Raw genomic sequence first — 21,883 nt, forward strand, 5'->3', positions numbered from 1 at the left:
TGGGACCCTGCTTTCCTCGTATGGGCCTTTTCTGGAATGAGGCAAATCAGAGGAGCAGCTTCTTGAGGCTACAAGTAGAAAGGGTGGGCATGGGGAGAGACTGCAAGCCGTAGGGTTGGGCATGGGGGAGAAGACGCAAGTGGTTGCAGCATCAGAATTACACAGGTCTAACTAACGAATATTAACACAGCTTTGGGCTTCTTTAAAAAATTTACATTAAACTAGCTAAATAATAAACACAAAAAGCTTTGGGCTAGTCCATTATTAACACAAAGCTGCTAAAAGCCTTTTTCACAGCTGGTACTGCTGGCAGTTTTTAATCAGAGTGTGGTGATGGTGGTCTTAGGGCAATGGTCTGGTTTGTTCTGGTCCGTAACACACACAAATACCATTCACTTGCTTCGATTCCAATACCCATTCCTCTGTTGTAAAAACCTTTGTCAAAAGCTCCCTGCCATCAGATATTTTGCGAATTGGAATCAAATTTCAAACTTCACACCAAATTTCACAGTCTGTCCACATTCACTTAAGTTTGCTTTTAGCCCTCCAATACTTCAAATTTAAAATTTTGGTCTTTGAACTTTATACATATATGGCCTCAGCACACAAATTATCATCTTCTTTGTCTTAGTATCCATTTCATTCCCCTTAATCTTCTGTGAAGCTACACAAGATATTTTACTAAGTGAAAACGCACAGTATAAAATCAACTTTAGTTACTGCTGTACTACCTTATAACTGGGGGTACATATAACCTCTGTTCATTCCATTCGTTATATTTATGTCTGGATTGAGAGAATATCCTACGGAACCATGGTCTGCTTTCACTCTTCATGTGAATGGAAACTGGTTTAACTTGTTAATCTCGAGAGAAACTCATGCGTGCTTCTGAGTTATACCATACACCTTTTAAACTTATCCACGTTTTCAGGAAACACTCAAAATTATTCACTGTAAACAAAAATTACTTACCCAAGCAAGCTGCAGCACCAACCATTGCATATAGGCCTGGAGTGACACAGTCTGCTCCAACATTACACCACTGGTTAAATATGAACCAGTCATGGTGATGGTAGGCTAGCTGTTCCACTGCAATCCCCACAATCCTACCAGCAATTGCACCTATTGCCATGCTTGGAATGAAGAGGCCTGAAGGTACCTGCAAGATATCCCCAGTACGTACAGAAATCAAACAAATGTATACATCACTTTATGAAAACTTTAGTGACATACCACATCATACTAGACTATGTCAATGCTGAAGTTCATCATAGAATTGCTATCGTGTAAAAACAGGCTCTTCAGCCCAACAAGTCCACAATGACCCTCACAGCATCCCACCCAGACCCATTCCATATAACCCACCTAACCTACACATCCCTGAACACTACGGGTAATTTAGCATGGCCAATCCACCTAGCTTGCACATCTTTGGGCTGTTGAAGGCAACTAGAGCACCCGGAGGAAACCCACACTGACATTGGGAGAATGTGCAAACTCCACACAGACAGTCATCCGAGCATGGGACTGAACCCAGATCCCCGGCACTGTGAGACAGCAGTGCTAACCACTGAGCTATTGTGCTGTTCCATTTTACTGCATGTACAAGGATTCATTAGCACTTATGGGTGGGTTTTAAAGATCTTTTTATTTATCATTTTCAGTTATTCCTACGTAACCTGTGAAGAAGTATCAGCCCCTGATTAGCAGCAGAAAAATGCATCTTTCTAGTTCCCATTCTCAGGCCAATGTAATGGAGCAGGTAGTTATCAAGTCTATTCTAGGCCAACTGAATACATTTATTTTATATTGCACACTCTATCCACACTCAATACATTTTGCTAATGGTTTCACATCACACTGTAACAACTGAACAGTATCTTACCTTAACTCAAATTAATTGTCTAAATTTTCACCTGTAGAAATGCCAATTCCTTGATGAGTTCTGTGGGTGCCAGTCATCTGTCTAGTGATTGACTAATCAACTGAAATTTTTGAGATTGTTATAAGTAAATGCAGTACCTTGACAGACCACCAGAAGGTGTTTAATAAGGTTCCAGAGGTAATTGTTAGCAAAAAGTATGAGAACAGAACTGAAGGTAATCTTTCGATAATATGCAGCAGGGAACAGACTGACGGTCTCATCCTTTCACCATATTTATCAACGACTGGAGTGTATGAACAGAAAAGGTTGCAGACCAAAACATTATGAGGAACAGGAAGTAGTACAGCTGGAAGCAGGAAATTGCAAATGGACACAGGGAAGAGACTCAGGAAAACAATGGCAAAAAAGAGTTCAACTCAGGTAATATCTACTTTCGACTGCAAGTAAAAGGTGTAGAAATAGGCCATTCAACACTGCTCTGCCATTCAATACAAATACACATAGCTGATCTTCAACCCCAGCTCCATGCTCCCACATTAGCTCTGTATCCCTTGAATCCAAGGACTGGGCATCCACAGCTCTCTGAGGTATAGAATTCAAACCTTGCGATGCTTAAGGATTTTACAATTCTAGTAGAGATCAACTCGCCACTTAACTAAATCAAGCCATTTTAATTCTAGATCAGTTTTGGGTCATTTACACAATGAAAGAGGGGAATATTCTTATTAAGTTTGAACACTGTTACCATCTGCATCTTCTAGATCTGGCCATTTATGTGCTTTGAATTTAGGCAAAAAGTGATTGAACTAGATAGGTACAGTCTGGTAATACCAAAGATTAAAAATATGAGCTTATTGTTTAAAACATTCATTTAAGGGTATGAATTTTCAAATTAACAAGCTCTTGTGAACAGCTCAACATTCCTCTTAACCGCAGCATAAAACATGAGTGTGTTACCTTAATTCCAAACGTGAAGATGGTCATGATGATCTTAAATATAAGTGCCAATGCCAGTTTTCCTATGGCATCATAAACTCCTTGACCAGCTGCCCGATCCGGGATGTCATCCAACAGTTTACTAACATTTGCATCAGTCTTGTAATCACAGAGGGGTGAAGATTCTAGAGGCCCACAATCAGTGAAAAGTTCTTTGATCAGCTCACTAGTGTTCTTCCTGGTGTACTGATTAGGGAAGGCAACCACTGCAGTGATCACGGTAACTACAATGACTTCCAGGACTGGAAACTTGCCAAACTTTGTGGTTTTCCGTCGTCTACACCAAGCAATGTTAGCACGGATGAAGAAGGCTCCCCACAGCCCTCCAAATACACCCAGGAGGATGAAAGGTATCAGTTCAAACAAATACCATGGTGTGTGATACTCCACGTAAAACAGAACCAGCCGGCTGTTTCCAAAAGGATTAATAGAGCGCAAAACGAAGGCTGCCACTAACGCAGCAAAAAATGATCTCCAGAGAGTTTTCAAGGGAAAGTAATAGCTAACCTGAAATAAAAAGGTTTTAAAATGGTGATTAAAAGAACACTTCAACATATCAAAAGCTTTTCAAAAAATAATTTACACTGAACTGGTCAACTAAAATTACAAAACAAAAAATTTCGAAAGGGTTGTTAATAACATCCAAAAAAAAGTATAATTTTGTTATAATTACAAGATTTTTTTTCCTCTTCAGAGAAATGAACTAACAAATGAGGCTTAACTTCCCATTCTGATATTAAAAGCTGGGAATGTCCAGTACTATTGTCATTCACCATCGACTAATAGAAACTTTATTAAATACAAAAGCTTGATGAACAAATTGAATGTTACAAAACATTTGCATTCTTTTAACAGTTTATATTGTATTTTATTGCACTATCGAATTTTGTAAATGAATGCCTTTAAATGCCAAGTCAGTTTGTGAAGTTTTCATTTGATCTGAAGGGAGTGAGAAAGTGCAGCAGTAAATTGAAAACATTAGCATAGGTAACTGTTTACATTCTGGGCTGCATAGCTCATGGAAGCTTCCAATTGAGTGAATTACCAGGTTTGTAGGATGATCGAAAAATAGATGGAAAAACAGGTGGTGAGGATGACAGAGTTAACAGAGGGATATAGACAGGTTGTATCAGTGGGTTACAGACTTGGCAGCTGGAATATAATATGGGAAAAATATGAGGTAATGTATTTTGGCAGGAATATTACAGGAGCTGAATATTATTTTAATGGGGTAAAACAGCAGAAAGTTGCAGCAGAGGATTTGGGAGTTCTCATGCATGAATCACAGAAAATTAGCATCTAAATTCAGCATCTAATAAGGAAGGCAAATAGAATGTCAGCCTGTGTTTCAAATAGAATAGAGAATAAAAGGAGACAGATCTTGAGAAGCTAGATGAGGCAAGTCAGAAAACTGAAATATTGTAAGCAATTTTGATTCCCTTATCTAATGAAAGACATACTGACACTGGAGGCAGTCACTAGATGGAATGTGCATAAGGAGGGATTTTCTTAACAGGAGAGATTGACTGCTTGGGATTCTACTCATTGGAGTTAAAAGAATGACAAAAGATTTCACTGAATAAGATTAAGGGGCTTGACGGGGTAGATGCAGAATAGTTGATTCCTCTTGTGGAAGAGTCTAGGACCAGGGGTATATTCACAAAGTAAGGGTCACCTATTTAGGGCAGAGATTAGAAGGAGTCATATTCTCTCAGAGGGTAGTAAATCAGGAATTCTTTATGAGAAAGGGTGGTCAAAGCCAGGTGGTTAAATATACTCAAACCTAAAATAGATTTTTAACCATTAGAGGAATCAGCGTTATAGGGAAAAGGGAAAATTGGGAGTTACGGATTATCAGATCAGCCATGAGTTGGTTACATGGTACAGCAGACTCAATGGCTGAATGATCTCTTTCTGTTCCTGAAACTAATGGCTCATGGTCTTATTGTGAAATAAGACAACAGGTTGATAGTAATGCAGGTGAAGGGTCTGTCAGATGGATTGCTGGGCAAAGTCCCATATTGTCTTTTTCCAGAAAGGCATACATTGTATGTTACTCAAGCATTTTACTGAACCAATGTGGGCTTTCCCTGGAATCAAAGACAACAGCCATTGGGAGCTGCTGGCTAATCAGAGGCCAGAAGCTCGACTGAACTGTAGCACAACTCTGGGCGCATTGGTTGCTTCAGCATGACATCCACTCGAGGTCCAGGATTGTCATGGGCTCAAACCACATGTTAATGATGGCGGATGATGGTCATGGGGTAATGGTTGTAAAAGAGGGCAGTTCTCAGGTACCTGATACTCTCTATCAGGAACAAATTCCTTTGACCGAGGAATACCCAATTCCTCCGGAAGCCCACAAGCAACCTTGCTTGTGTTTGGTCATCGTGTTCCCCACTCACCTTGGAAGAATGAATACCAGTGGCAGCAGGACGAGGTCCTTACATAGGCACTGATTATAAAACTTAAGGGTCAACCTTTGGCAGTGGGTGAGAAGGCTGAGGATTTCCCATCCTGCTGTCACCCTGCTACCTAAACTAATGGCCCCTCACCAGCAACCTCAACATGGTATGGGGCACTAATTTTTGCCCAACATATGCAGTCTAAAGAAAGTATTGGGCCATTGTAGAGGAAATTTGTTCAAAAGAACTCAAAATATTAATGTATATGAGCCATCCATCAGTAATGAACACTTTATTCGCAAATACAGATTTCACTTTTGTCATGTAATGATTAGGTCGCAGGCTACTACGTCTCAAGGTTTCTATTTGTTTGTCCTATTTCAATGCATGCATACACAAAAATGAAGTAAGAAAAAATTTGCAACATGACAGTCGCTTCAACGTGTATAATTTCCACTCTTCACTTCTTCTGCTTGTCTTTGCTGTCTGTTTCACTTGTTTTGGCACCTGATCTCCCTTCCCCTTCTTTCTCCTCTTTATCTTTCCTGGTTATATTTCCTTTAACTTTCGAGTGAAGTTCTTGATGTTCCCAAGCTTAGATGACAAAGGCTGCAAAAACACTGAAGGTCATCTGGACAGTCCCTTTCTACCTGTCTGCAGGTACAGAGGTAATTTGAAAGAGTATGTATTGGAAAATTGGAGCAGTGCTGTGTATGGTTCAAGTATGTACTGGCTACATGCAAAACTTTGCCATTAGCCACATAACACTTACCGGAAAATTTGGGGCAGCATGGTGGCTCAGTGGTTAGCACTGCTGCCTCATAGCGTCAGGGATCCAGGCTCAATTCCACCCTCGGATGACTGTCTGCGTGGAGTTTGCACATTCTCTCTGCGTTTGCGTGGGTTTCCTCCCACAGTTCACAGATGTGCAATTTAGGTGGATTGGCCATGCTAAATTGCCCGTAGTGTCCAGGGTGTGTAAATTAGGTGGATTAGACATGGGGGATGAACTGTTACAGGAAAAAAGTACTGGAATGCTCTTCTGAAGGGCGGTGTGGGCTTGTAGGGCAGAATGGTCTGTTCCCACTCTGTAGGGATTCTATGAAAAGTAATTTCACCTAACTCAGAAAATTAGGCCTTGATTTCACATTAAATGCTGAATAATTCAATACACCACTACTTAATATAGTAATGTACAGTGGTAAATGTGTGCATGTGCCCAAGCTAGTTTACAACTGATTAAAATTTGTCTAAAGATGGAGATAAAGACAAACTTTTTTTCTCTCAGAGGGTCATGGTCTCGAAAGCAAAAAGCTGTATCATTTAATATTGCCTAAGTTGACTTGATTAAGTTTTTTATTGTCAAACGTTGGTCACAGATAGGAAAGTGGAATTGAGCCCACAATCAGATAAGCCATGATTTTATCAAATGGCAGAGCAAACCTGAAGGGCCAAATGGCATACTCCCGTGCTTAGGTCCTGAGTCCCTTTGTTCTCAAATAATGAATATTTATTACCTCTTCCAAGCTAAAAAGGACACCACCAATTGGAGCACCGAAAGCCACAGATACCCCTGCTGCTGATGCTGCAGACAATACCTATAGAAAGCAATGACACAATTTTGTGATTTTATGTTAACTTCAGCAAAACTGGTTTATACTGAAAGATTCTGAATCAAGGGACAAAGCTGAGCTACATGCTAAAATCCACAAAAGTTGTTCTTAGTTTATCACATAAATGAAAAGGAAAATCCATTTATTTGGGCATTTATTTTTGCTTGTTCTATTGTCAATCTTTGGTGTGATGAGCTTTTATGACAAAGCTTAATTGATAGCATGTATTAAGGATACTGATAGAAAAGTTAAAAGGCAAACTGGAAAATCTTGGCTTTAAATGATTTTTATCATACTTAAGATAAACTAACCACAGATCAACACTGCTAAAGGTAACAATTTACAAAAAAAAGTTTCCAAAAACATAGATGCTGCAGCAATTTTGCACACAGCAAGATCCAACATTTGACAATTAGATGTGTGGCCAATTAATTCATTTTATGTTGGTGCATGAAGAACAAGTACTGTCCAAGTGAGGGATCAGTAACTAATCCACACCCATTTTCACACAGTTATACTTTCAAAGAGTAAAAGTAATTGAAAAAAAATCAATTAAGCAAGGCTCTTCATGTCATGCCTCACAGGTAATAACTCAATAACATGAGATGATAGACAACAGCAGGCAAGATTCATCAGCTGGTTTGGAAGTTCAACAAGTCAGTTGCTGCGAATGAGTTATATCAACACTGCAGGGGAACTACAGGAATAAATGCTGGGAAATTCCTGTTTACAACACATTTAAATGTGCTTGGCCAGAATGTAGAAACCAAAGGTTCTAAATTACTAATGGAAAATAGAAGACTAAGGATTATGTTCTTAAGAGTGTGAAAGCATCTGATAGGGTAGACGCAAGAGAAGACGCTTCAGATGGTGACCAAACCCAGAGATAGATTTAAAATAATTCAGTAATTAGTTGAATGAATGTTGAGTTGCTTTCATGGAAGACTTTGATTGGAGATCAAAATTGACTGAGGTTGCCTCATGGGTTCAGACTCTGACAAAACTGTAAGCAAAGGACTAAATCTGGAATGCACTTCAATTTGCAAGAGCTCATCTTCACCCCATTACCAACGCCCCCTCCCTGCCCCCTACACCAAGGCCTGTCATTACTGGCCTTAACAGGCTCATCTACACAGTGTGAAGACTTTTGCCATTGGCTTGAATGTCAACCTTCATCTAGCCTTACCTTGTCTCTGCAAACTCCTCCAGTCCCAGCACTCCCTCATGAACAACCCATTCCTCTGAATACAGTCCTTTTGTGTTTCCATGCACTTCCTGCACCAGTATTGGTAAGTGAAGCTTTAGCCATTTCAGGGCTTTTAAAAATACTCTGTCCCAATGCCTCTCCATTCTTTACTCCCATCTACATCCTTAGATAGGGTCTCCAACAAACAAACAAACAAACAAACAAACATTCTATTTAATCAATCTTCAATCACTTCTCTGAATTCCTTCATGGCTTGGTGCTCACTTTCTTTGATCCCATCTGTAAAAGAACCTTGCGATAAATTTTCCAGTAAAGTGCATAATATAAATGCTCAGTGCTTTTGCTTATCTTTTGCAAAAGTAGACAGCACAATGAGAAGAATGTAGCAAGAGAGTTGATTCTAATTTTAAGCTTCTCAAAGCGTGCATCACAAGGGTGAAGAATAAAAGTCTGTTGCTTAGGAGCTTTCTCCCCTCAAGGAAAACATTAATTCCAAATTTTGGTCTGAAGCACATAGATTATACAATTTGAAAGACAATATCAAAGGTTCTTTTCAGACCAGTTCCTAGGATTATTTTCTCTCTCATTATTTCTTTGTTTTCCCTTCCATCCTATTTTTTCCTAAAGATATTGACTCCTGCTGGGTTGTAGCTTTGAACAGTGCAATGCGCGTGTGCATTATTCATCACGATTAAGTTCACAGATAGCATCAGCGTCCTATTTGATTTTGAAGGAGCCTGCAGAGAGGCTCTATTCTACTCCAAATCAATATCTACATATTTACTTTCTAGAAATCACTGAATAGCAGTCAGGGGCATGAACTCTTACTGACCACTCTTCTTCCTAACCAAGAGTTGCTATGGCTAATTGCAGCATTTCTACCATAGCCCTGGATGAGATTAAATTTGACAGCCTACCCTGATGAATGAACCTGAAACCTTAGTCAGCTGTATGGCTCACTTACGCCACATCTCGTTGCAATCCCCACAGAAACTAATAATTTTAGATAAGAACTTCATAGTTCAGTTGACGCCTAAATGGGTGACAATGACAAGGTTTTACATTTCAAGGTATTTGTCATGTGACAACCCATAAGCAATATTCACAAATCTATTTTGTAGACGGCATACTTTAAAACCACTGAACATACATTAGGCAAATCTAACATGACTTGAATCTCTATACAAACCACAGATCAAAATACATGTCAGTAATTTTGCAAGAAGCCGATACTCCACGCACAAGCCATTTCGTTCCCTTGCCGGCAGACTCTCTACTTGGAGCCTGAGGAATCTCATCAGGGTAGATATGGAAAGGATGTTTCATCTTGAGGGGAGAATATAGGACTAGGGTTTCCACTATAAAAACTAAGTGGCACTTGAAAGCACTGTTAACAAACTTTCCATTGCTTTCTTGATGATTGAGAGTATACTGATGGAGCAGTAGATAGATGGGGTGCATTTTTCTGTTTGTGTGGACAGAAGATATCTGGATAATTTTCCACATTGTTAGCTGGGTGCCACACTGCTAGATAGTTGTAGCTGCACTGGAACATCTTGAAAGTGAGTGCAGTTTGATGTGGAGCAAAGTCTCAAGATCCTGTGTGTTTCAATCAATCACTCTTAATCTCCAGTTAGATAGAACCTTAACCTGCCAACATTTTCTCATACGACAACCCACCCATTCCAAAGTAGTCATCTATTAAACTTAGAGATAATGGGAACTGCAGATGCTGGAGAATCCAAGATAATAGTGTGAAGCTGGATGAACACAGCAGGCCAAGCAGCATCTCAGGAGCACAAAAACTTGGAATACTGCGTCCAGTTCTGGTCACCCTATTATAGGAAAGATGTGGATGCTTTGGAGAGGGTTCAGAGGAGGTTTACCAGGATGCTGCCTGGACTGGAGGGCTTATCTTATGTAGAGAGGTTGACTGAGCTCGGTCTCTTTTCATTGGAGAAAAGGAGGAGGAGAGGGAACCTAATTGAGGTATACAAGATAATGAGAGGCATAGATAGAGTTGATAGCCAGAGACTATTTCCCAGGGGAGAAATGGCTAGCACGAGGGGTCATAGTTTTAAGCTGGTTGGAGGAAAGTATAGAGGGGATGTCAGAGGCGGGTTCTTTACACAGAGAGTTGAGAACATGGAATGCGTTGCCAGCAGCAGTTGTGGAAGCAAGGTCATTGGGGTCATTTAAGAGACTGCTGGACATGCATATGGTCACAGAAATTTGAGGGTGCATACATGAGGATCAATGGTCGGCACAACATTGTGGGCTGAAGGGCCTGTTCTGTGCTGTACTGTTCTATGTTCTTTGTTCTATGTTCTATGTAATAAATAATACTATTTTATTAGCTTTTCTAGTTACCTGCTAGACACTATTTTGTGAATCACTAGGATACCCAAGTGTCTCTGCATTTCAGACCTCTGCAATCTCAGAGTATAATAAATCCAACAAATGAATTTACTGTAGTCAGGATATGCTGTTTTTATTTCAGGAAAATTATTTATAAAAACACATCTCTGCAGTCACAGGAATCAAAATACACCTGCAAGAACCACCGTTTAATCAATTGAAAGAAACAAAACACTTTTTAAAATTAGCAAAAAATGCAGGAATGCTACCTCTCGTTTCTTTGCCTCATTTTTGTTGTATTTTGGGAACAGGTAGGAGAAGATATTACCACAGCAACACGCAACATGTACAAGAGGACCTTCCTTCCCCAGACTCAGTCCTGAGGCAACGGCTAAAACCAGAGTGACTGTTTTAATTAGCAAGGTCCACTTGCCCAAGTATCCTCGGATGATAAAGCCACTCAGAATGGTTTTAATCTGCAGAAACAAAATACAATTGTCTTAAAATTTAATAGCCATCTCTTAAATTTCACATTGTTTTTAAATAATGTAAGCAACTTCAGTAGCAATGAAGAAAAACAAAAGTTGCTGGAGAAGCTCAGCAGGTCTGGCAGCATCTGCGAAGGGAACAACACAGTTAACGTTTCAGGTCCGCTGACCCTTCCTCAGAACACAGTAGCAATGAGTTTGACTGCCACAACTGAGAATCTAGTTTTGAAACTCTACTAATATCAGTGAAAGGTCATCACAGGCTACCTGATGGAATAGGCAAGAGTCAGACGGGGAATCAAGGTTCAACTAACAAAACAAACTTAGAATTTGGGCCAGGCAATACTTTGTCATTCAAAACGATCAAAGCATTTCTGTCTAGTGGAGCTGTCATTTAACAATTGGATGCTGCAGTGAAGGGCCTGAAAATTGTTTCTGGTTGGATAAACTGTGAGGGGATGAATGAAACAAGTATTTTTGGTATGGTAAAATGGTATAATTTTAGACAATGGAGTTAAGTATTTAATGACAAAACTGTAACAATTCTCCTGATCCAACACCACTTGCTATGAAAAAAAAATCCAATAAACTCTCAATTTCACTTCATGCTTTATTTTGATCTTACATTCTAAATTGTCAAGGGGACAGAAGATTTAGCCTAATCTGAACAACATTATTTTCATTTTCAGCATTCAACAATGTAGACTGAACAACTGAATTAAACAGTAAAACTCACTTTGTCTCTCAGAATGTTCTGGTGCAATTAAAAAAGCAGTCCTTATTATACAAGTAAAGCATTGTTCTACTTTCTGCTACACATTTAATTGCAGATCGTGGCTAGATTTTTGTTTTGGCATTCAAGCCCAAGGGAACTGGAATAAGACCATCTAACTCAATTAATTTAAACAACTTGGGGCTGTACGGTGACTCATTTAAGTAGTTTTTATTTTCCCTTCAGGCACCCTTATATCTACAGTATTTATTATTCCAAAGCTAAATTCTTGCTTCTAATGGAAATAGTTACAATAGCTTGCCAAGACAAAAAAATTGTTAAGGCAAATTTCAAAAAATATCACTGGATCTCACCTCTGGAATTCCGGAACCACAAGCATATGGAGCAAACACCTTCACAAATGAAACAGCCAGGAAGCCAAATCCCAAGGCCCAAAATATGTACATAATGTAGTTCATTATATAGGAACCTGGTCCCTGCAAAATATTACACATTAAAAGCTCTGCTGAAACAAAGCCAACAAGTTTTGAGAACTTTGTTCATCATTCACACCATAAGAATCACAAGATTCAGCAGAGGATAAAATGTCTGAACATTTTATTTATTCTTCCATTAACTTCTTTGGCATCAACATTTGTGATTGCTTCCTTGAGATGATTATACAGTGAAGCGAAAACATCCTTTTATTCCCATGAAGCATAATTTATTTTTCTGCTTTTATTTAGACCATAAGACATAGGAGCAGAATTAGGCCATTCGGACCATCAAGCCTGTTATGCCATTTGATCATGAACTAAAACAAGGTTGCTGGAAAAGCTCAGCAGGTCCGGCAGCATCTGTGAAGAAGAAAACAGAGTTAACGTTTCGGGTCCGGTGACCCTTCCTCAGAAGGGTTTGTTTGATCATGACTGACATGTTTCTTAACATCCTTTTCCTGCCTTCTCCCATAATCCTTGATCTCCTCATCAATCAAGAACCTATCTTTCTCTGTCTTAAACACACTCAATGACTTGATCTCCACAGCCCACTGCAGCAATGAGTTTCACAGATTAACTGCCCTCTGGCTGGAGAAATTCCTCCTTAACTCAGTTCTCAAAGGCATTCCCTTCACTCCGAGACTGTGCACTGGGGTCCAAGACTCTCCTACTAGCGGAAACATATTCTCTACATCCACTCTATTCAGGCCTCTCAGTATTCAGTATAAGTCAGTTGGATTTCCCTTATCTTTCTAAGTTCCACTGAGTACAGAATCAAGAGTCCTCAACTACTCCTTATATGATAAGTCCTTCATCCCAAGGATCGTTCTATTAAACCTCCTCTGGACTATCTTCATCATGAACATTCTTCCTTAGATATAAGTCCCAAAACTGCTTTTAAGATCCAGATTGAAGTATGTGTCATTAGCAGTGGAAAACAGGACACTTTATTTCTGAAAAGTAATCAGCACCAAGCACGCTGGGATTCCACTGCACAGAGCAAATTTCCTTCTCGTATTCTAATATTGTTTGACCAAACTACCAAGATCATAATTTCATTTGCAACTCTGACCAAGCTTAACTCGAGTAAAAGTGCCAAAGTCAAGGACAGTTTTGCTTGAAAGTCATACCCGAGAGTATATCCATTTAGCCGTAAATTTGTGGAAGTTGTGATTCAATTAATGAAATGGTCTCAGCCAGGGAAACTGAGAACAAGAGAACTATACTCAGTTTCAACACTCAGGCAAAAGAACACAAGAGAAAAATATAGTTGCTGTCTAGCAGTATTAATGCACGGACACAGGTGAGGAAGAATGTCACAGAATCATAGGGGTAACCAGCACAGAAACAGACCCTTCAGTCCAACTCGTCCATGTCGACCAGATATCCTAAATTAATCTCGTCCCATTTGCCAGCATTTGGCCCACATCCCTCTAGACCCTGCCTATTCATATACCCATCCAGATGCCTTTTAAATGTTGTCATTGTACCAGACTCCACCACTTCCTCTGACAGCTCATTCCATACATGCACCACCCGCTGTGTGAAAAAGTTATCCTCTTAAGTCTCTTTTAAATCTTTGCCCTCTCACCTTAAATCAGTGTCCTTAGTTACAATAGGTTCTTTCAAATCAAAGAACTTTTTGCAGGGTAGATCGAGGTACTTTGGTCCATCAAGTCCACCCTGACCCTGTGAAGAGCAATTCACTGATCTCTCCACCCTATCCCTGTAACCCTCTATTTACCATAGCTAACCCACCTAGACTGCACAACCTGGTCACCACACGGAAATTTACCATGGCCAGCCTACCTAACCTGCACATCTTTGGACTGTGGGAGGAAACCGGAGCACCTGGAGCCAACCCACGCAGCCATGGGAGGTGGCAAAATAACTGATGTCAATATTTATGCGGGAAATGCATTACACATGTTCCCTTTCCAAAATGTAAACTGTAACTCACATTAATTCCCACCAAAACGTACAAAACGCTAGTTCAGCCTCATTTGGAATATTGTGTGCAGTTCTGGTCGCCCCATCACAGGAAGGATGTGGAAGCATTGGAGAAGGTGCAAGGAGATTTACCAGGATGTTGCCTGGTCTGGAGCGCAGGCCCTAAGAAGAAAGGCTGAGGGACTTGGGTCTGTTCTCATTGGAGAGAAGGCTAAGAGGGAATTTAATAGAGACATACAAGATGATCAGAGGATTAGATAGGGTGGACAATGAGAGTCTCTTTCCGAGGATGATGACTTCAGCTTGTACAAGGGGGCATAGCTATAAATTGAGGGGTGATAGATTTAAGACAGATGTCAGATGTCAGAGGCAGGTTCTTTACTCAGAGAGTGGTAAGGGCGTGGAACGCCCTGCCTGCCAATGTAGTTAACTCAGCCACATTAGGGGCATTTAAACAGTCCTTGGATAAGCATATGAACAATGACGGGATAGTGTAGGGGGTGGGGCTTAAAATAGTTCACAGGTCAGCGCAACAGAGGGCCGAAGGGCCTGTTCTGCGCTGTATTGTTCTATGTTCATTCTCCCTCACCCACATTTCACAAAAACTATTACATGACAATAAATATTTTTTTTCCATAATATTTATAATGATCCATTGGAAGCCTACTTACATTTGCTTGTCCAATTATTAATTCAGCCCATGTTTTCCACTGAGGACATTCATTTCTTGCTTCGAATGTTGGTTCATCTGAGTCCCAGCAGCACTGTTCATGATTAAGCCACAATGCACTCAAACATATGCCTTCTTTTAAATCAGTCATCCAGTCTGCAGCAATATCTATCAAACCAGCCAGGGCACCTGAAAAGCATCAGATGTTAAATCATAACTTTAAATATTAGTTCTTTTCAATTTAAAAATGAGTGATTTTTTTCCCCATCGCTTTTATAATTATCTCACGGAATATACGCATTCTTTTCAAAATTCGACCTTTTCTTGCTACAAGGAAACAGAAATGGGTCATTTAGTCCCTTGGGACTGATCCACCAAGCAATTTGATCATGGTTGATGGGTACATCAACACCTGGCAGATGCACATTGCCGTAGTTGAATCAACTGAAAAAAAAACAGGGTGTTCTGTCCCTTTAGCTTTCTGTCAGCTATACCACCACTACTAGCCAACAATAGGAAGCAACTACTGCACAGGCTAGCAAGAAAATGCCAAAATGGCAGCCACAGAAGTGAATACCACAACGCAAAGGTAAAATTCTAACCCTGTGTATTTCAAATAATGGATTTTAGTACTACACATTTAATCCCGGCACTCAAAAGAAATGTTTAAAACAAGACATTCTGTGCTGTGAAAAAGTTACTTGTTTCCAAGACATGCATGTCAGCTGAAGTTTGCCAGAGTTCAGAATTTTAAATGGCTTTGAAGAGAAGGAAGGTAAAGAAGAGAGAGACAGGAAAATGTCCCTAAATATTTTAGTGGACAAATAGCAATAACATATGCCTTGGAAATATTCCTTCGAAAAATAAGGAAATGAGATAGTTCCTTCCACTGGAGCCAGAAAAGCCAGAAGAGTGCATTTGTATACAAAATAATCCACATTTCCCAATTTAGCAACAGCTTGCGTTTATATTGTTCCATTGACCGAAGACTGTTTCCAGCTGTTTAATGGAGGCGTACAGAAATGCAGATATCAAGTCAAAGGAAGAAAGATTAGAAAGATGTGGCTCAAGGTTATCCAAGTTGAGATTTCAGGAGAATCTTTAAGGATGAGTGGGAGGGTAGAAGGGAGAAAGAGGCAGATTGTTTTTTGTGTAAAATATTCTAAAAGGGACAATGCTTCATCCAATGTTATGTCTTTAAACTTGAGATAGCAGTCAAGGGGAGAGATGAAGTTGCTAGTGAACCGAAGTTGTGGCAGAGGATAGCCAGTCGGGATGGGGATGAAGAGTTTTTTTTTCTCCCTCTGACAGGGTAATGAATCGGAATATAATGGAATTCTTTTCCACAGAGGGCTACTGATACTGGGTCATTAGTTATATTCCATGCTGAGAGAGACAATTTAAGGGAATCAAGGGTTCTGGTTTAAAAAAATGGGAAATTGGAGATGAGGATTATCAAATCAGCCATGACCTCTGATAGGCAGAACAGACTTAATAAGCCAAACGACCTACTTCTGCTCATACATCATATGGTCTTACAGCTCAAGGACACTACCTTTGATTTTTCTAATACTTACTCAAAGGATTTTCTTGTTCATTTAGTAATATTTATCAGACAATTTAGGAACCATTGAAAGGCCGAGGAAGGCACAAAAACTGAAGTTGCTGGAAAAGCTCAGCAGGTCCATGAAGAAAAGATCAGAGTTATCATTTCAGGTCCGGTGACCAACCTGATCATCACAGTAACAAGGGATACAATTTATGACTTTGATAGCCATTTTCAGTAGTGTAGCAATTTACACAGTTGATTAATGAGTTCAAACTTAGAGTTCCAATAAGGCTATGCACAAATTTGAAAATGGCAGCACATTCAAGGCTACAGAGAAAAGGGTCCTTGGTGATAGGCAGTTTGCAAGGATGGAAGGGTCAAGAATTTTATTTTTGAAGATGGAGTAATTTAAGAAAAAGGGGCTAAACCTCAGAGTGGTTGAAAGAAGTCAGGTCATGAGCAGTTTAATGGGAATAGGTGTTTGAAGGAGAAGTAGCTGGGTCTCATAAACTCTATGAGCTCAGAGAGGCCATGAGAAAAGATAGAAGAGAATCTGAAGAAAAGTGCGATAACGGGTGTCAGGTATGAAAAACCTTTCTGAATGTTTGATCCATTGGACTAGCGGAAGACACAGGCATGTCAGAGGACGGACACAATCTTATTGAGTGTTCCTACCCCTAAGGTAGGCTTATTGTGCAGCACATCAACTATTGGCTAACTTTCTATTTTAATGAATGCAACACATTATGGACGTGACACACATCACAGAGTGAAGTATTCACAAGTACAGAGTGGAACAACAGTCTTTTTAAATCAGTGCTAGGAGTCTGCAGGTAATTTTAGAAGCAGTGATCTTTAAACTAGAAATTCAAAGTTTAACAAAATAAGTTACTTTCATGGGTCTTTTAGAAGTTTAAATGAACATTATGAAGAGTCTCAACTAAAACAGACATACTCACACAATATTCAAATCTTGTCAAGCACCAATTAAATCATGCTTTAAAAAATATCCACTTAAAGTTCATTATCAAGAATTGCATAAGTTGTTTCAAATCAGAACACTTCAGCTACTGCTTAATTTGCATCCACTCAAAAATAATAAATACATGCCATGATTGTAACTGAATCTGCTTCAGATGATTATTAATTAAAATTAATCCACAACTAAAACCAGCACAACTTGTTAACAAGATCAGCACCATCTTGTTTTATACCAACTCAAATTCCTCATTGCAGCCCAACTAGTGCCATCCATCTGCTCAGAAGAAACTCAGTAGTGTGAAGACTGTGTCCTGAGCCAAACTTCAAACCTCAAGCTACATCAAAAGCATAATCTGTTCCTAACTCCACTGCCAAAACTCTTAACAATATATGCCCGTTCTAGAGTTTCATCATTTATGAATCACATCAAATCCAAAACCCTCTCTCTGTCTTCCTATTCCATACCAAGTCTGTTTCACTATAATGCCTGACTGCATAGCTTCCACTGTATAGACATGAATATAAACATGCAAATTTCAGGGCCATTTCTCATTTGCAATCCACCACCCCGGCAATCATACATTCTTCAACCTCCACAACATCTTTCAACTTTATATTCCACAACAGTCTCTATTCTTCAGCTAATGGTTTCATTGCCTTTTTGTTTGCTAACTCAGCACTGAAATCTATCAAGTGAACCAGAGGTTCAAGCTCTTCTCCGAACGCCAGTACACTGTATTGCTCTATACTGAGTGGTTCTTTTAAGTCCTACATTGTAAAGGGTGCTATTTTTCAGAAAGTTGTTAAATCAGTGCTGCATCGCATATTCAGATAAAATTAAAAGATTTTGCACATCATTTGAAGGGACATCACAGATCTTATGGTATCACGAACATTACTCAACTGCTGGGGAAAAACAAATAAAATAAAATAATTATGAAATATCTGTGAAATCATGATTTATTTTGTTCATATTGACTCCTATGTTTGCCTGAAAAAAAAAGCACTTCCCAAGTGATTATTTGGCTTTGAAGAGCTTTGGATGCCCTGAAGACAGCGAAAGGTACGGGATAAATGGGCATTTTTTTTTTCTTTAGATTAGTCACTGAATTTCTGCAGGAGTGGTCTTAATGATCAGCCAAACTTTGTAAAAGATCATTGAACTCCCACTGCAATTTAGTTTCAAAAGACATTTCATATGCTCCTGCATTTATAGGCTAATGAATATAGTCAGACATTGGGAAGTGAGGGGACATGGCTGAATGGCCTGCTAACTGGGTTCAAAGCAGAAAGCAGAGAGAGCGAGAATGAAGTATCAGTGCTTTTCTCAAATTAGATTAAAAATTTGGACTTTGGAATCAAGACCACAATTTCTAAACTTGTGGATTATATCAAACTTAATACTGATGAACACAACAATACACTACATGAGAAAGTAATTGGCAAATGAGGTTTCACACAGATAAGTGTGAGGCAGTGTATTTTTCATAGATGTAAGAAAGTATTTACCTTCAAGAGGGATAGAGGAACAAAGGAATTTTGCAGTACAAATAAACCAATCATTTATAAAAGGCGCGCCTGAAATTTGCACAGCCTAGAAAGAAAACCAACCAAGCACTGGCAATGATTTCTAAAAGGTTATAACCAAAAAGCAGAGAGGTTTGCTAAACCTCAAATCTTAGTCAGACCATACTTAGAACATACAGTGCAGTTCTGGTCACTACAACAGAAAAAGAATATGAAAGGGCTTTGGAATGGGTGAACAGCAGATTTACAGGGATGAATCAGATGTTTGTGGGCATCCATGTTGGGAAAGGATTGACAAACTTGCCTGCTTCTGTCTTAAGGTTAACAACAGGTGATTGTTGTTAAGATTATGAAAGATTTTGGTCCAGTGGATAAAGAGGAAACTCTGAATTTAAATTTCACTGTCTGCCATAGAGAGATCTCAGCCCATGTTTTCAGAACAACAACCTTGAATTCTGGATTACTGGTGCAATGGCATTACCCCTATACTATCACCTTGCCTTATTATATCATAATATTCATTACACTCTCCAAATGACATTAAGTTACCATCAAATTGGTTCCTGAATATTAAGTAAAAGACAATTTGTATTCCACATACTCTGGGTTTTAGCGTTTGAACATCACCATCACTTTTACATAAGACCTAGGCAACTGGACTTCAACGACATTTCATGACGAAATGATCATCATCAGGCTGATACTTTTGTGACCTGCAATGCTCTTGACATTTCCTTACCTGATGCCAGACCAGTCAGAGTTACAACCAGCCATCCTGACCATGCATCGTACAGGCTTTTTACAAACTCCCATACAGAATCTCTCTTCTTGCTAGTAATCTATAACAAATAAATATTGGATTACAACTTTATATTAGAGTTAGTATGGCACACAGTACTCAACGGTCTTAAATAGTTCAGAGGTCATAACTGACACACGTTTTGACAAAATATGAAATCAAGGCTGTATTGATAAACACAAATAGAAATTGTTCTTAATTCCCCACTGGCAGACAAACTGTAATATCGCTTGCTACAAGCTATAATACCTGCTAGAACTTGTGTGTGTGTGTGTGTGTGTGTGTGTGTGTGTGTGTGTGTGTGTGTGTGTGTGTGTGTGTGTGCGCGCACACGCGCACGCACACACACTCCATCTACAACAACACCTTCTATTTACAAAGTGCCTTTACTGTCGTGAAAAATTTAGGGTAGATTTTCTGGCAGTGACGAAAGTAGTGAGAGAGCAGAAAGGGGAGGCAGCAGTAGAAAGCAAATGTGAGACAGTTACAATAAGACAGTGAGAGAGTGTGCACGTATGTGGCTTTTCCTAATGAGTTGTATTTGACTGAAAATGTCCTGAAAATAATAAATGCAGAACAGAATGAATCAGGCAACATCCATGGAGAGAGAGCAAGCTAATGTTGAGTCTTGACGACTCTTCATTACAGCTGAAGTGAAGTACGGAGGGGGAGCATTTATGCCATAGTTGTGGGTGTGTGGTTTTGGAGTGCAGAGTGCTGGAGAGAAAGGATGCTGGTAGTCCAGATTAAATGATCCAAATTGTTTCACTTGCCAGATGTGCTACCTGACCTGAAGAATACTGAGTATTTTATTTTTATTTCACATTGCAATCATCCACAGTATTTTGCTTTAATTTTGTTTTGACCATTTCAACATTTTATTCAGTTGAGCCTTGGCTCCATTCGGACTTTCCCTAAAACAACTCTGACATGCACCTAAATTTCATCATTGTATGGCAGTGTGTTGGAGAACTCAGAACACCAACAATTCTGCATCACAAATTCTAATAGATAACAAAGTTAAACTTTGCTGCAAGTGCTATTCTAATGATGTCACACATGCTGAGACAAAATTTATCTGAACTCTGTGTTCCTACTTCATGCAGTTGTTGAAACCAGTTGATACAATGGGGCAATTGTGCAAAATTTAAGTGCAAATTCCTGCAGATGCTGGAATCCGTACTGAAAACAAAAAAAAGTACTGAAAAAAAATCACAGCAGGTCAGGCAGCATCCATGCAGAGAGAGCAAACTCACATTTCGAGTCTAGATAATTCTTCAGAGTTTAAGTGAAGTGCGAAAGGGGCAGCCAGGGGTGACAAAGATGGGTTAGAGTGCTGAGGAAAGGATTTCGACAGCTCAGATTAAGTGATCGGAATGTGAGAATGGCAGAATAATGGTGTGTCTAAGTGCCAGACTGGAAAGAGCATACAGCCTTGCTGGAGTGGAGAGGCTACAGAGGACAGAATGACAGAGAATGTAACAAGCAAAACTAAAAGAAAGGGAAGGAATGGGTTCACAATTTGAAGGTGTTGAACTCAATACTGAGCCCAGAAGGATATAAAGTGCCTAGTTTAAAGACAAGTTGTTGCTCCTCCAGTTTTCGTTGTGATTCACTGGAGCACTGCAGCATGCCAAGGCTAGAAAAGTGGACAAGTGAACAGGGCATTGTGTTAAAATGACTGGCGGCAGGAAGGTCGTGATCACGTCTGCGCACAGACCAAAGGCATTCTGCAAAGTGGTCAACCAGTCTGCATTTGATTTCTCCAAAGTATCGTGGGCCATATTGGGTGGAGCAAATACACTATACAAGATTGGAGGTGGTAGAGGTGAAATGCTGAGAGCAATGAGTCTGGAACAACCCTCTTCAAAGACAGTGGAAGTAGAATCTCTGATTATTTATAAGGGAGAGGTGGATAGATTCTTCAGAAGAAAGAGAGTGATTGCTGGTAGGTAGAAATGTGGAGCAATCAGATCATCTATGATTGTACTGAATGACAGATTAATTGAGGGGCTTATCCTAATCCTACTCCAAATTCACAATCTAGATTCAACAGCGCTTAGATTTAATTTGGCATCATTCAAATCTTCGAGACCAAATCTACCTTTCTTTTGCACAAGAATATACTTCATAGAGTCATCAGGGGCAGAGAGTGAAAACTACAATCATCAAAAAATCACTTAAAACAGCTACAGGGACCGGCGCAGACGTAATGTGTTTAAGGGCCTTTTACTGTGCTGTGGATC

The 21,883-nt window shown here is 39.5% G+C and overlaps 1 protein-coding gene across 11 annotated transcripts in view; it reads right to left on the reverse strand.

Annotated features, from left to right (window-relative positions):
• Window positions 1-21,883, reverse strand: part of clcn3 (chloride channel 3) — a 129,693-nt gene that overhangs the window by 20,765 nt on the left and 87,045 nt on the right. For all 11 annotated transcript variants that reach the window (XM_048527451.1, XM_048527443.1, XM_048527444.1 and 8 more), the window contains 7 exons: window positions 19,578-19,677; window positions 14,783-14,970; window positions 12,039-12,161; window positions 10,734-10,940; window positions 6,804-6,884; window positions 2,843-3,388; window positions 973-1,159 (listed from right to left, as the gene is read on the reverse strand). In XM_048527451.1, the coding sequence (XP_048383408.1) occupies window positions 973-1,159; window positions 2,843-3,388; window positions 6,804-6,884; window positions 10,734-10,940; window positions 12,039-12,161; window positions 14,783-14,970; window positions 19,578-19,677 (1,432 nt within the window). The remainder of the gene's footprint in view (window positions 1-972; window positions 1,160-2,842; window positions 3,389-6,803; window positions 6,885-10,733; window positions 10,941-12,038; window positions 12,162-14,782; window positions 14,971-19,577; window positions 19,678-21,883) is intronic.

The sequence above is a fragment of the Stegostoma tigrinum genome, chromosome 3 (genome assembly GCF_030684315.1).
Source record: "Stegostoma tigrinum isolate sSteTig4 chromosome 3, sSteTig4.hap1, whole genome shotgun sequence".
Taxonomy (NCBI): domain Eukaryota; kingdom Metazoa; phylum Chordata; class Chondrichthyes; order Orectolobiformes; family Stegostomatidae; genus Stegostoma; species Stegostoma tigrinum.